This window comes from Hipposideros armiger, unplaced genomic scaffold (genome assembly GCF_001890085.2).
Source record: "Hipposideros armiger isolate ML-2016 unplaced genomic scaffold, ASM189008v1 scaffold_221, whole genome shotgun sequence".
NCBI classification, from domain to species: domain Eukaryota; kingdom Metazoa; phylum Chordata; class Mammalia; order Chiroptera; family Hipposideridae; genus Hipposideros; species Hipposideros armiger.
In genome coordinates, this window is record NW_017731571.1 from 105026 (window position 1) to 120571 (window position 15546).

A 15546-nucleotide genomic window follows, 5' to 3' on the forward strand; every position below is an offset into this window, starting at 1 on the left:
TTAGTGGGATCGTCGGTAGTTATTGCCAGATTGCTTCTGTTTTTCTCAACACAATACTAGATCGTGAGATGAGAGAGGAGTTTTAAGATGAAGGAATACAACAGTCATCTTAGGCAGTGAAAAAGGTAATCACTAGGGAAGTGGAGGCTTGGGGAGCAGGATGATATGTCCACATGAGTTTCATGAGCATAAATTTAAAATGAGAGCAGTGTTCATGGTTGTATGTCATTTACCCAACCACCTATAGCTGCTTGGTTGCAGGCACAGAACAACCAGATTAACTGTTTAACCTGGAGCTCAGTTTCCTTATTCTAAAATAGGAATAATGCTGCTTTGGGGGCTAGTTTTAAGAACTAACTGAAAAATTAAGACAAGAACTTAATATTTGAGAAGGACTTCACAATTTGCAGTTCTATCACAATTCTTGGGCTTATATACCACTATTCTTATGGGTAGAATTTACAAAGTTCAACTTTGAGAGTTGAGGTAAATTCACTAATATTAAACCTGTGAAGGGAAATTGACTTGGCTCTTTAGATACTGTCAGCTGATATTATGCCATAATAGTTTCCCAGAAAAACATAGGAGTATGACCAGAAAAGAACATACAGTGACATTTTTCCTTGAATTTCAGAGGCAAGTGCAAAAACCTGTGATGGTGTACAGTGTGCCTTTGAGGAACTGGTTGAAAAGATCATTCAGACACCTGGACTGTGGGAAAGTGAGAGCCAGAATAAAGGAGTGAAACTGTCACACAGGGAAGAAGGCCATGGAGGAGCCTGTGGAGGTTATTGTTCTGTGTTATAAACTCTGGGAAACACCATCTCTTGCATATTTGATCAGATAGTGACATCTTTCTGTATATAAACTCATCCTTCTGTATATTAACTGCTATTTTAGGGACCTTGCAGTTTGCACATATTTGTTTTGTATCATGGCAGTAAATATTTGCAAGAAATCCCACTCATCGGCTTTCCCAGGTAAAATGTTATGGTAAGCATGCACAGTTTGCAGTCCACAGTTTTTTATGTAACATACCATAGGTGTATGTTTATAAATACATTTGATTTTGTGATTTTACATTTATCATGTGATTTAAAAAATATCCATCTATCTAGTATATGTTGATAACAAGATCTACTTTTGGTCTCCTTTTCTCATAAATACTCCTATCAATTAGTGAATTAATTGGAATGTAGAACTCCTGGAACCACTGGGAGATACACAGGTAGCCTCAAAACCCTGGCAGATTTCTTTAGGAATAACAAAGAGCATGATTCCACCGCTTTTCTAGGATGTTTGCCGACAGATTCTTTTAGTACTAATTCAAATTCTCTTTACAGTATGCAGTCCAGGCCAATTTTTAATTAAATCTGTTTGTTCTGATGATGCTTCTAAAATAGCATTGATATGTTATAGAAGTTTGGTCTTTTTAATTTACTTCAATGAGTAGCTCAGTTACTTAATTGGTGTTTTAATTCTGTGATACGTACGTTGGATTCATGACCCTTTGCGCAGCATTTTGAGTTATGTGGTGTTTGGCAGAATGGCAATAAGGTTTTTCCCCATTTTTTTGTTTTGGGAGGACATGAATAATGTATTTATGTGGCTCATATTAGAACTTGCCACTTTTAAAACCAACACCTTTTCCCATAAATGTTGGTGGTGTTTGTCTAGTACCTCACCTGTAGCCTGTGTAATGTTTATGAATATCTGTATCTTATGACTTCCATAAATGGCTTCTTGATATTCAGAAACCTGTATCTGTGTTTTGAGGGTTGGGGAAAAAAAAAGAAACAAAACTCTAAATGACAATTTGAGGAATGCATATTGCTTCCAGATTTTTATGTATGTGGGAAAATAACTATTGCAATGAAAATCTTGGTTATTTACTGTAACAAGTAGTCAATAGTTTATCAAAACCAACTGGTACAGACTAATAAATCTTTTCCACAGTATTCATTTTCTTAACCTCTTGCTCTTGTACACTGTATATTTTTTTCACTCATGTGTTATTTAATTTACATTGATTTGTTCTATTTAAGCCCCCAAATAAGTAATTTTCCTTTCAGGCAGGACCCTTGTAAGATTCTGATATTAATTTCTGGGCAGTTCTCTGTATACAGTTGCAAATGATAAACGTTTTTGTGAGTCACCTTTGCAATACATGTGACAATGGATTTACTTCAAGTTGTCTTCTTTCTGAAATGTCCATCCTCGCACTTGGTTCACACTTGTACATTACATGTGATTAAAGTTTTATACAGTATGTATGTTTTTACCAAGTATGAAACATTTAGTGCTTTAATGTTGGAGAAAAAGGCAGCCAACACTTGTACTTACGATTTATTTGTGTTATGTTAAAACTGTAGATTTACATATTTATGTAGTGTCTATATTAACAAGACATTTCTGTTTATTGCTTTTTGCTCCTTGGACTATATAGTAACCTTTCTGTGCATTCATTTGTTTTCTTTATTTGGTCAGAATTTGGATACATATGAGTCACTTAACTTTTAAAAACTAATTTTGTTTGATTTATATTGCAACCTTTTATAGTTTTTGAATAAATATAGCCTGCTTTCCCTAGATGCATTTGTACAGGAAGTATTATACATTTCCCTATTATTTTCGTCAGCTGAGGAACATCTGTTACATTGGGTTGTCAGAAAAGTCATGACGCATTTTTGCAACGAAAAATAAAAAATACATCATGACTTTTCGACAACTTAGTCGTATAGTGTTAAATAGGGTTATTCAAGTCCTATTACATTCTGTGGTTTTCACTTTACTATTTTGTTGCAAGCTTATTTGTTTCATAGTGGAGGTTTTCTAAGTGAAGTACTTGTAATATTCCAAAATTAGTCACTTAAATAACTGAGGATTTTGTTAATTTTTCTTTCTCGATCATTTGAAGTCATTTTAAAGTGCCTTCTGCACATGATGCAGATTAGAACAAATTAGGACATAGTGGTTTGAGTTCTAGGAGTAGTGATACAGACCTAAACAAACAAATAACTATTCAATTTATATTAAGACTAACAGCATTTATTGAAAGCTTCCTTGGTGAGAGGTGCTGTTCCAAGTGCCGGATTATCATGAACCTCACAGCAACCTTAGCAGATTAGTTGGTACTCCTATTATGCCCATTTTAAAGATGAGAATAATGAAACATAGGTAGGTTAGGTAACTTCCGTAAGATCGCATAGCTAATCAGTGATGGAGCTGGATTCCAGTCAAGGCATCTTCACAGCTGACTCCATGCTCTTTACCACTGCTCCTTTTGCTGTGGCTAGTTACTAGCTCTGTGCTTGAACGCAGCAGGGTTGAGAGAGTTCCTGTTTCTTAATCGCTTTTTTTAATGTATAGTAGAAGTAGTTCAGATTTTTTTGGTTATAGAGTAAATCCCATCCATGTAAGCCAACTGTGTTAGTCATTTGACCTAAAAGCTAAGGTAGGTTGTCTCTTAGTTCTTTTACCTTCTCAGGGTAGAATGAAAATATCTGACTTAGAATAGTACAAAGTTAGGGGACTTAACAGCACCGTAACCTCCTATTTGTAATTGGACTTGAGAAAAGAAATTAAACCTAGAAACAGTCTTTTGTTAAAAATGGAAATCTGAAAGTATTTTCATTTCAAGTACTTAGTTGCCATCTACAAATTCACACTCGGTGTTGACTTTCTCATGGAGTGCAGTGGAATTGGACTTAATTTTGATTCATTGTAGTTTGCATACTTAATATACATGATTCTGTATAAAGTATGGGACTGGCCCCATAGCTTATAAGAGCATCCTTCTTACACCACTACTTATTCTACCTGTGGGATGGCACAGATCTACCTCATCTCTGTCACATCTTAAAATACAGTTTAGTGTATATTTTTTTCTGATTTTTACATGAACTGGAAAAATCCTCTAGGTATTCTAGATTGTAAGTTTTCTCAGTATTCAAGAATTATGCTTCTGTCCCTTGGGGTTCTTTTTTTATTAAGTTTATTGGGGTGACATGGGTTAGTAAAATTCTACAGGTTTCAAGTGTACATTTTTATAATACATCATCTATATATTGCATTGTGTGTTCACCACCCAGAGTCAGTTCTCCTTCCATCACCATATATTTGACCCCCATTACCCTCTTCTACCACCCTCCTTCCCCGTTACCCTCTGATAACCACTAAACTATTGTCTGTGTCTGTGAGTTCTTATTTGTTTGTCTTGTTCGTTTGTTGTTTAACAGTCATACTTAGGAAGTTTTTTGTCTTTCATGTATTTTCCTTAGTTGGATATGGGGTAAAAGCATTTAGTTAGTTTTCAGGAGACATTTTATTAGTTCTGACCCAAGCTATTCTGAGATAAATCAACTATAGACTTCATGCAGGGTTTTGTCTAGGAATGTTGAAAGAAGAGAATAGAAATAGATTGGCTAAGTCAATCTGTTGGCTAAGACTTGGAGCTAAGGAACATAGATTTACCCAGGAATCCCTGATTTTTTTTTTCCAAGATGGAAACATCTATCAGGTTGGAGGAGGGGGAAAGGTAGTCAAGTTCTGTTAAGTTATGGGGCTTTAAAGTTTACTATTTGTTGCTAGCTTTTTGTTTCATATTTAGGAACCAGTAATGTTTCTGATTATGTATAAAGTTTGCTTAAGTGCCTTTTAAAGCTGTTTTGTACACACGCACATTTTCAATAGCAGTGTGAGGTCCTATTCTCAGTTCTGCTCCCCATCACCTCTCTCACACACAAACTTTTTTTTTTTAAACTGAGCCATCCTGCCACCTGTTGGCAGCCCAGCGGCAACACAGCTCGGGCTAGGAATCAAACCAGCAACCACGGTTGCTCAGAGCTCGCACTCTTTAGCAAGCTCTTAACCAACTGAGCCACTCGGCTGGCCCCCATTTTTTTCTTTTTTAATTAACCTAATAACAAATTATGTAATTTTTTTGTATTTCTTTGAATACTAGTGAGATTGAGCACTTTTAATATTTATTGGATGTTTATATTATTTAAAAATTTTTCTCTTCATGTATGTTGTGGTTGTCCATACAGCATCCACTTCCTTCTCTCACAGTACCACCCAGCTTTTTCTTTGGATAACTGCCTACCATCATCACACATGTGGTTCAGATGGGATTTTCACACCTCCAGCTCTAGAGTTAGCCTGTTACCTTTAAACAGTGCCACAGCCCCAACCCCATCCCCGGCCCCCACACATAATAAATGGTTCAGGGATAGGCACCTGACGCAAATCAAGCTACTTAGATACAAGATGTTTGTTGAGGCTTCTTCAGAAACTGCTGATGAAGACACCTTGGAGGTAGTGTGGTGTGAGGATTCACCTTCTGAACTTGCTGCAGCTCATTTTTCTAACATAAAGGAGCCTGCCTGAGGGCAGTACCAAGAAAATGAGAGGGAGTCTAATTTGGAGCCCTGATGCAATCTGGAACCTCTGGATCAAATTGGACCTGAAGTCAGACTACTTCTGGACTTTTCACTTATGTGAGCCAATAAATTCCGTTTTGGTTTAAGCCACTTTGAGTTGCATTTTCTTTTTTCTTACAACCCATATGTGTGCTGTGTCAGTGTTATGTGTTCTGATTTGTAGGGGCTTTGTACATCAACGTGTTAATGACTATCACTTGAAAAGCCATTACTCTTAAATAACTTAATAATTTAGTGAGGTTACCTTCATATATTTCTTTGTGGATATAGACATATAAATGAGTTCATTTCATACATGTGATTTTAAGGACCCCTTGTTTTATAGGGTCATTAATTTCCTCTGTCACCCGAACACTCCCTGAGGTAATCAGTGTTACAACCTAGCATGTGCACACCCTTTCTGCATTTCTCCATGACTGTATATTCACGTATGTTGCAAATCATGCCTTTACAAATATGTACATTACATTATTTTTATACATTATTTTACTCTTCGTTTATTTTACAAAAATGGGTTCATTTGTATATTCTCTGCATGTTGCTGTTCTTATCTAACAATAGATTGTGAAAGTCCCTCCAAGCTAGCATAGATGCATCTAACATCTGTTTCAATGATTGTACAATATTAATATTCCATGGTATAAATTACCACAGTTTATTTAACAATTCCTCTATTAATGCATTTATATTGTTTCTGTTTTTTGCCTTTGCACATGGTGCTACAATAAATACCTTTATATATATACTGTTTTATTTCTAACGGATAAATACTTAAGAGTTGGATCCGTGGGCCAAACAAAATGTATCTTTTTACAATGTTGATATATTTTATAGCTTGCTTTCTAAAACTCTGTAATAATTTACATTTCCACTAGCAAGTGAGTGTTTGGCTTTCCCACTGCATCTGCCATCAGCAGCAGGAAGTGGTCTCAAACTTTAATTTTTACCACTTTGATATTTGTAAGGTGTTAACTGTTATTTTAATTTACATTTTCTGCAGAGCATTTTTGATGTTTGTAGTCTATTTGGAGTTGCTCTTTTTTGAAATGCTTATTCAGGTCCTTTGCCAGATTTTCTGTTCAGTTTTTTTATGATTTTGTTATGTGATCTTTTTGTATAGTGTAAACATTAACCCATATGTGTATGTTTTAAGCATTTGTTTCTAACCTAATGTTTGTGGTGGTGTTTTGTGTCGGTTTTTTTTTTTACTTTGTTTATGCTATGTTTTTCCTTAAAAGTAATTTTTAAATATTTTATACTTTATGGATTCCCCAATTCTTTGATTGTACACACAGTCTCCTTAACCTCATCTGAGACCTTTGTTTTCTTTTTTTCATTTTAAATCTTAAATAACTTTGAATTCATTTTTGGTTATGACACAAGATAGGGAGTAATCTTATTCTTCATATGGATCACCATTTGTGCCAGCACTGCATATTAAATAAACTCTCTGTTTTCCACTAAAAATACCTAAAAAAAGCTAAAATACCACTTCTGTCCTAGTACATTCCCAGAAGTACTGGAATCTACTTTTTGGCCTATTTTATGGTCTGTTAACCTTGGGAGATAATTTATTTCAGTGTAATTCATTTATGCTTTAAAAAACATTCTTACAAGGGCTCTGGGGTGTCATCAGACTGCTGCAGAGGCCTGGTGAAACCAAAGTATGTCAGGCTGGGATAGTGGCTCCATAATATGTTTATGGCTGGTAGGGCAAGTCCTTTCTCATTCGTTTTTAGTGTGTTTTTTACATATGAGTCTTAAAGATCACTTTATTCTTTGCCCATTTGTCCTTTTTTGTGGTTTCCTTTTTTAGTAAAGGAGTTTTTTCTAAACTATGATGTGGATACTAATCCTTTGTCATTAAAATATGTTGCTGAAGGCTTCTCCCTAACGTTGACTTATCTTTTGAATTCGTTTGAAATATTGCATAATTTAAAAGAAATTTTAAACCAAAGATTTAATTATTTTAATCAATTTTTTAAAACCGATTCTAATTGGAATTGCCTGATAGTTCTACATTAATTATGAGAAAACTGATAATTTATTGATAAGACTTGCCATTAGGAAATGGGATATCTTTCTGTCTATTCATATTTTATACTGTTTCAGATTTATAGTCTTCTTTACATAGGTCTTGAACCTTTTTAAAAATTACCCCTAGGAAATTCTTTTTTCCTTAGAAAAGAGTTGGTTTTCTCATTTCAGAATCTTATGTAGTTGTTGCTAATAAGGAAAAGCTATTGACTTTTCTGTCTGTCCAGCTGCCTAATCAATTTGGTACTTGGGTTTAAACTGGGGTTTCTTTAGTTTTCTAGGTAATATAGCAAAAACATAATTTGTAATTTTTAAACATACAGGTATTTAGAGGAAATTGCAGTAATCTGTTTTGTTTCTGATACCATTTTGAATCTGTTTTCCTGACTGTTAGGCAGAAATCCCCCCATTTCACAACTGCTAAGGCCTACATACCCCAGCCTTCCATAGAGGCAACTCAGGTGCAGCTCCTGGGTCAGGCCAGCGGGAGCACAGACCCTCCCTGCTCTCCAAGGCCAGGGCTCTTGGATATCCGTAGGCCAAGCTCTCCCTAGGATCCACTACTTTCTACTCTTTTCATGCATAGTTTAGTGAGACTGGGCTGTTGTTTCTGTTGTTGCTAACTTCATATTTTGCCAGATTCATACAATTGGGAAGATTCTACATGCTGGAATACTTAATTTAAAAATAATGGGTATTGTTTGTTTGTTGCAAGTTTCCCAGAGGTTGGTATAGCGTAATAGTTAATAGCGGGGCCTTTTGGAATCGGAGTGACCTCAGATGCCATCTCAGTTATTTTACTGCTCTGTGACCTTGGAGCAGTTAACCTTTTTGGGTCTCAGTTTGTTCATATTGAAAGTGGGATTCTAATAGTCTCAAGAACTTCATAAGTTTGTGGGCATTAAATGAATTAGGGAATGTAGAGCTTGACACATTGCGCTTCAATAAGTGTTACTATTATTATTAGCATATCTTATTAGTGTTTCTGTTGTTCCTTAAGTCAATTTTAATAATTCACATAGAGGAAACTGCATTCTTTTCTTTTCCAAGACAGCATCCTTGTGTCTCAGCAGTATGAAGCCTATACCTGCCACTGGCACTCTAAGCATTCAGCCTGCCATGTCAGGAAATAGTATATAGGCCCCTGACCACAGACCTTTCTCCTTTTTAAATTCTTGTTCCTTTAGCCATATTTTCTTCATTAGAAGTTTTAAGCTAGTTAAATACTCCCATGTATCACACTCATACCACCTTTTTTTAAATGTTAATTATACAACCAGCATTTCTCTAAAACAACACTAATCTTGTGCTAGATACAGAACATCAACATGTATATTTATAAACATGTCTCTTTACACTTACCTCTTACAGTTCATTTTTCATTAATATAAATACGATAAATCACTCTTAAAAAAATGACTTGAGAGTTACAATACCAATAGAACTACCAACTACGAATCTAAGAAAATGTGAAATTTTATTTTAATTTTTTTTGTCAGGTGTTACCTCATTATGGATGTAGTTAGTGTTCAAAGTACTTGAATTCATTTTGTTTCTATATAGTTTTATTATCTACTAAAGTTCATTTGTTCCAGCTTGTATTCAATTTTGGGTTTACTTCATCCCTTTTAATTTATTTAATCTTTGGAATAATTAAAACATTTACATGGCTTAAGAGTCACTACCATATAAAGAGCTAAATCGGAGAAGTCATGTCCCTGTCCCTGTTGACTCCATCCTGATTTCATGCCCTCCCCAAATATAGTCATCACTAGGTTCTGGTTTATTCCTCCTGCGTTTCTTTTTTGCAAAAATTATGCAATATTCTGTTTTCTATTTCTTACACAAAAGGTAGCATACTGAATACACTCTTCAAATCTTACTTTTTACTTAACAATGTCACTTGAAAAAGCACTCCATATATCATCAACTCATGGAGCTCTCATTCCTTTTTTATGGTTGCAAGTCCTCTGTTGCGGACTGTACAGATTATTCAACCCGTTGCCCATGAATGGATAGTGAACAAGTTTGTGTTTTATATCTGTTGAGGATAAGTTCCTAGGGCAATTTTTAAAATTGTTATTGAAGTATATTTTACATAAAATTTAATTTTGTGACTATATTTTAATGAGTTTTGATAAATATATACATGTATGTAACCATTACAACAAGATCTGCAATATTCTTGTTACCAAAACGTTCCCATGTGTATCATCTTTGGTCCCCTTCTACCTCCCACCTTCACCCTTCCTGTTGCTGCCCGGGGCTTTCTCTGTGACCTCCAGACAGATGATGGCTTTGGGCTCTTGCAGCCTCCACCTGCACATTCTGGACTTCTTTTTCTCTTTTATCCATTAGAGGCATCCATCTTTTTGTCCCTTGATTATTTATCGTTTTCTTTAGATTCCACATGTAAGTAAAATCATGACATTTGTCTTTCTCTGTCTGACTTATTCCATTCAGCACAATACCCTCTAGTCCATACAGCCTGTTGCAGATGACGAGGTTTCATTCTTTTTTTATGGCTCAGTAATATTCCATTGTCTGTGTCCCTCCTCTTATTTATCAATTCTTTGATGGACACCCAGATTGCCTCCATATCTTGGCTATTGTAAATAATGCTGCAGTGAACAAACATATGGATGCACTTGTCCCTTTAAAATAGTGTTTTGGGTTTCTTTGGGTGGATACCCAGAAGTGGGATTACTGGGTCCTTCTCTGCCTCTTGTTATAGACTTTGTTTTAAAGTCTATTTTGAGGGCCAGCCGAGTGGCTCAGTTGGTTAAGAGCTCGCTCAGGAGTTTGAGCTCTGAGCAACAGCAGTTCAATGCCCGGCCCGAGCTGAGTTGCCACTGAGCTGCCAACAGGTGGCAGAACGACTCAGCTAAAAAAAAAAAAATTAAAGTCTATTTTGTCTGGTATAAGTATTGCTACCCCAGTTTTTTGTTTGTTTTGATTTTCATTAAAAGTCTTTTTCCATCCTTTTACTTTGTGTGTGTGTGTCCTTCGATCTGAAGCAAGTCTCTTGTAGGCAGTATATGTAAGGGTCTTGTTTCCCCATCCATTCAGCCACCCTATCTTTTGATTGGAGCATTTAATCCATTTTCATTGAAAGTAATTGTTGGTAGATAATGTACTTATTGCTATTTTATTCATATTATTTTAAATCTTCTAAAGAAGTCCCTCTAGCATTCCTTGTAATACTGGTTTGGTGGTGATGAACTCCTTTAGCTGTTTCTTGCCTGGGAAACTCTTTATCTGTCCTTTGCTGGGTAGGGTAATCTTGGTTGTAGATCCTTGCTTTTCATCAATTTGAATATTTCATGCCAATCCCTTCTGGCTTGCAACGTTTTGCTGCAAAGTCAACTAACCATCTTGTAGTTAACTAACTGCTTTTCTCTTGCTTTTAAGACTCTTTCTTTAGCCATTGGCATTTTAATTATAACGTGTCTTGGTGTGGGCCTCTTTGGGTTCATCTTGTTTGCGACTCTGCTCTTTCTGGGCTTGTATGTCTTATTTCCTTCGCCAGGTTAGGGAAGTTTTCCGTCATCATTTCTTCAGTTAGATTCTCAATCTCTTGCTGTTTTTGTTTTCTTTCTGGTACCCCTATCATACAAATGTTGGATGCTTGACGTTGGCCCAGAGGCCCCTGAAACTGTTCTCATTGTTTTGGATTCTTTTTTCTCTTTGCTGCCCTGATTGGATGTTTTCTGCTACCTTATCTTCTATATCATTGGTTTGATCCTGTGTTTTATCTAATCTGTTGATTGCCTGAAATTATTCTTCATTTCAGTTATTGCATGTTTCATTTCTGACGGGTTCTTTTCGGTTTCCTATCTCCATTTTTATGTTTCATATCTCTTTGTTGAAGTTCTCCCTGAGATCACTGAGCATCCTTGTAACCAGTGTTTTGAACTCTGCATCTAGTAGATTGGTTGCCTCCATTTTGTTTAGTTCTTTTTCTGGAACTTTGTTCTGTTCTTTCATTTGGGACATGTTTCTTTGTCCCCCCATTTTCGCTGCCTCACTGTTTGTTTCTATGTATGAGGTAGGGCTGCTCTGTCTCCCAGTCTTGCTAGGTAGTAGGTGTCCTGTGAGGCTCAGAGGTGCAGTCTTCCTGGTCACCTGAGCCGGGTGCTCCAGGTATAAACCTTGTATCTTGTGTGTGCCCCGCTGTTGTAGTTGAACCTTGGTTGCTGTTTGCACATCACTGGGAGGGATTGACCCTCTGGCTGATTGGTTGTGAAGATGGTTGTGAAAACTGACCATGACTGCAGTGGAAGAGCTGTGGGGCTGACTGTATGGAGGAGGATTTGCTTTAGTGGGGCTCTGGTGCCTGCCCAGTTTGCCCTTTGGTTGTGTCTGTTTGTGGAGGTGGTTGGGTGGTGCTCTTGTGTGGTCTGAAGCTGGCCACCAGGTGTGATGGTTCTGGGGCCTCTTTGGAAGGGCTCTGTGCAGGCTAAAGTCATCCACTGGCTGTGCCCTTCCTGGGGCCATTTTGTCTGAGCTACAGAGTGATCTGCAGATGGTTGCCGCTTGTGCTGGGCTTGGAGGTGCCTGGGAGGAGCTAAGCTGTGACCTGAGGTTGGCTGCTGCTAGTCCTGGGCTTGGGGCTGCCCAGCAAGAGGTACGGGGCATGCCGAGGCCAGATGCTGCTTGTTTGGGGTTTTAAACCTTGGAGAAAATTTAGGGAAGTCTGCAGCATGAGTAAGACAGGCTGCTTGTATGGAAAAGCCACTGGACATGGCTTGGGTGGGTCTGCAAATTGGGTGGGCAGGGGGGTCTCAGAGAATCGCCATGGTGGGGCAAATGGTGTTGTGTTAGCTAGGTTGATGGAGACTCAGATATGGCAGCTGCCTGTGCCTGCACACCAAGAGGGGGGAGTGTTCAACAAAGAAACAATGGCTTCTGCCACTGCTTCTGTCTGGGAAAAAACTGCCCTTCCTGTCCTTGCGCGGAAGCCAGACAATTCAGTTCCTCCTCATATGCCCCTGATGCTTTTCTAGCTGCTGCCATAGTGCTGGAGCTCAGAGCTACTGAGTCGGTCAGTGAGTAAGTCCATACACAGACCCTTTAAGAGGACCACTTGGGACTGTAGCTGCCCTTTGTCTCAGCCACAGTCTCCACTGGTTTTCAGTCAGAAGTTGTAGGGACTTCTCTTTCCAGCACTAAAACCTGGGGTTGGGACCCCTGTCTCCTCTGGGGGGACCTCAATGGCCGAGCTACCCCTCTTGATTTTAACTGCCACACGTGGGTCTGGGACAGCCCGTTCTGTGTCTGTGCCCCTCCTGTCTGTCTCACCGTGGCTTCTGTAAGTCCTTAGTTGTAGGACTTCGGTTCAGCTAGACTTAGGTGATTCTCAGTGATGATTGTTCTGTAATTTAGTTGTAATTTTGTTGTGGTTGTGAGAAGAGGCAAGCACGTTTACCTCCTCCACCATCTTGACTGGAACTCTGGTTTAATATATTTTTAATATATTCTTGGGAGGACATAGAAACACACTCTCGCTTGTATTTACCCTCCTAAGCTAGAGCAGTCATTGATCAGTAGGAAATTGTTGATACGGAAAGAAAGGATGGGTGTTCCTAATGAGGTAAAATATTTTGGAATGTATATACCAAGGCAAGTGAGCTCCAAAGATAGTCATGTTGGAGAGATGCTTTGCTGAGATTTTGGGAGTAGACAGAGGTGATAAACATGTATGGGTGGAGTGGAAGAAAAGATAGTTGGAAGTGAGGAGGTCAAGGTGCTAGGTGAATCATGGGTGTTTCTTCAATCAATAGGTATACAGTTGAATTATTTCTAGATTCAGTTCTTTTTCACCAATGAGGTCCTGCCAAAATCATGACCATTTTGATTTGCAGTATATTTACATATCTACATGTTCAGTATATCAAGTCCTTAACTTTTTTTTTCACATCTTATTTCGGCAATCATTTTATCCAGTTACAAAACGAAGTCCTTTGGAATTCTGACAGGAGCTGCATTAAAATTATATATTAATTTGTGAAGTGGCATTTAAAAAAAATCTTCCAACCCAGAAACATGGCATATCTTTCCGTTTATTCAGTTGTTTTATGTCCTTCAATAAAATATTAGGATCTCTTTCATATACCTCTAGTTATATTTGTTAATGCATTCCTAGGCATTTTATTATTTTTACTATAGTGTATTAAGGGTTTGGTTTTTTTTTTTTCATTTGTTATTTTTCTCTGTAATAGAGAAAAATGAGTTTATATGAGTATAATAAACAGCATCTTACCAAATTTGTTATTAATGCTAATCTCTTGTAGTGGTTCTTATTTTCTAAGTTCAAAATAATATGTGTGAGAAAAGATAATTTTTTCTGATACTGATTTTATGACAGTTTTAATATTTTGCCTTTTAATATATGATTTGCTTTTTTTCTCTATTTCAAGAAACAGTCTAACTATTTTAGAATATTGATTTAGCTTCATTCTTTTAATATTTCAATCTTACTAAGAAGGGTAGCTGAATTTTTTCAAATGTTTTTGCCACCTATTGGTATAAGCAAATAGTTTTGTTGCTTGGTTTAAAATAATGAATTATGTTGAAGATTTTCTGTTGCAAAGCCATCCTTACATTCTTGGAATATCTCACTAGTCTGAATGGTATTTAACAAAATATTCTAACTTACTCTGTGTTTGTGACTTTTGCATCTATAAACTACACAAAAGCATAGACTAAGTCTTATAAATTGAAACCTGCCTCTTGCACCTAGAAAAAAAGCAGTTCATACATATAACTGTGTGTCGTCCTCCCCCCCCCCCAGCCCCAGACCTCTAGGGGTTCCATTGTGTTTTATGAGAATGGATTTTAATGGGAATGGATTCAGTGAGCACAAACTGTCCATCCATGGAGGCCCTACCTAGAAAAGTGCCCCATGCTAGACAGTTTACCCTAAATTTTCAAATTTCTGCTATTGAATATATCACGTCTCTTAATTTCTTCTGTAGTTGGGGTTATTTCTTATTCCTAACTGTATATTTTCATTTTCTCTCTTGGTCAGACTTGTTGGTGGTTTAATCTGTTTGTACTTTCAAAGAACAAGATTTAATTTTTACTCCTATTTTAAATTTTCATTCTTTTTTCTTTTTAAAACCTTTTATTTTGGAATAATTATAGATTTGCAAAAAGTTGCAAAGATTAAAGAGAGGCCCTGTGTACCCTTCACCCAGGGGTTACATCCTGCAAAGCTATAGTACGAATTAAAACCAGGAGATCGACATTGGTCCAATGTGTGTGTATATTTCTATCCTATTTTATCACGTGTAGGTTAGTGTAACCTCCACCATATTCAACATACGGAACCCTTCCATCACCACAAAGATCTGCCTTGTTCTGTTCACTTATAGTCATGCATCCCCCTTTCCACCACCTTCTCTAAACCCCAGCAACCAATTTGTTTTCCATCTATATAATTTTGTCCTTTCAAGAATGTTATATGAATGGAATTCTACACTATGCCCTTCAGATGCATCCAAGTTGTGTGTATCAACGGTTTTCTCGTTTTGTTGCTGAGTAGTAAAGATATGGGTGTACATAATTAATTTGTTTACTCATTCACCTATTATAGGGCATTTTCATTGTTTCCAGTTAGGGATTATTACAAATAAAGCTGCTATGAACAATTGCGTACAGGTTATGTGTGGACAGATGTGTCAAGGAGTGTGGGGGCTGCATCATCAACCTTGATTCTTAATTCTGTATGGCTTTCTTTTGATTTATTATAATTTTAAAAATGTTCTTTAATTGCATACTTAGTTTATTGTCATTCTGTTTTTGTTATTTTGTTTTTTTTTAGTAATGGAGGCATTTAGGCTATTTTCTAGTGCATATAGTTTAGTTATGTCCAGATATTTTGATATCAAGTACTCATTTTATTTGTAATTTTTTTTTTTAAAGATTTTTTTATTGGGGAATTGAGGGATGGAAACAGTGCTGGGGATTTGGGGGAAGGGGAACAGACAAGTTGCTGTCCTTTTGTTCTTCAGTCTAGTTGTGGAGGACGCTGCCACCTGTTGGCAGCTCAGCAGCAGCTCAGCTC

General features: G+C 37.0%; 1 protein-coding gene across 2 annotated transcripts in view; it reads left to right on the forward strand.

The window, feature by feature from the left end:
- The window catches only part of RAB18 (RAB18, member RAS oncogene family), a 68963-nt gene that overhangs the window by 23194 nt on the left and 30223 nt on the right, over positions 1–15546 (forward strand). The window contains exon 7 of one of the 2 annotated variants that reach the window (XM_019654403.1): positions 635–787. In XM_019654403.1, the coding sequence (XP_019509948.1) occupies positions 635–787 (153 nt within the window). Of the gene's footprint in view, positions 1–634; positions 2186–15546 lie in introns of those variants that run through there. The other variant, XM_019654404.1, reaches the window with a different exon arrangement.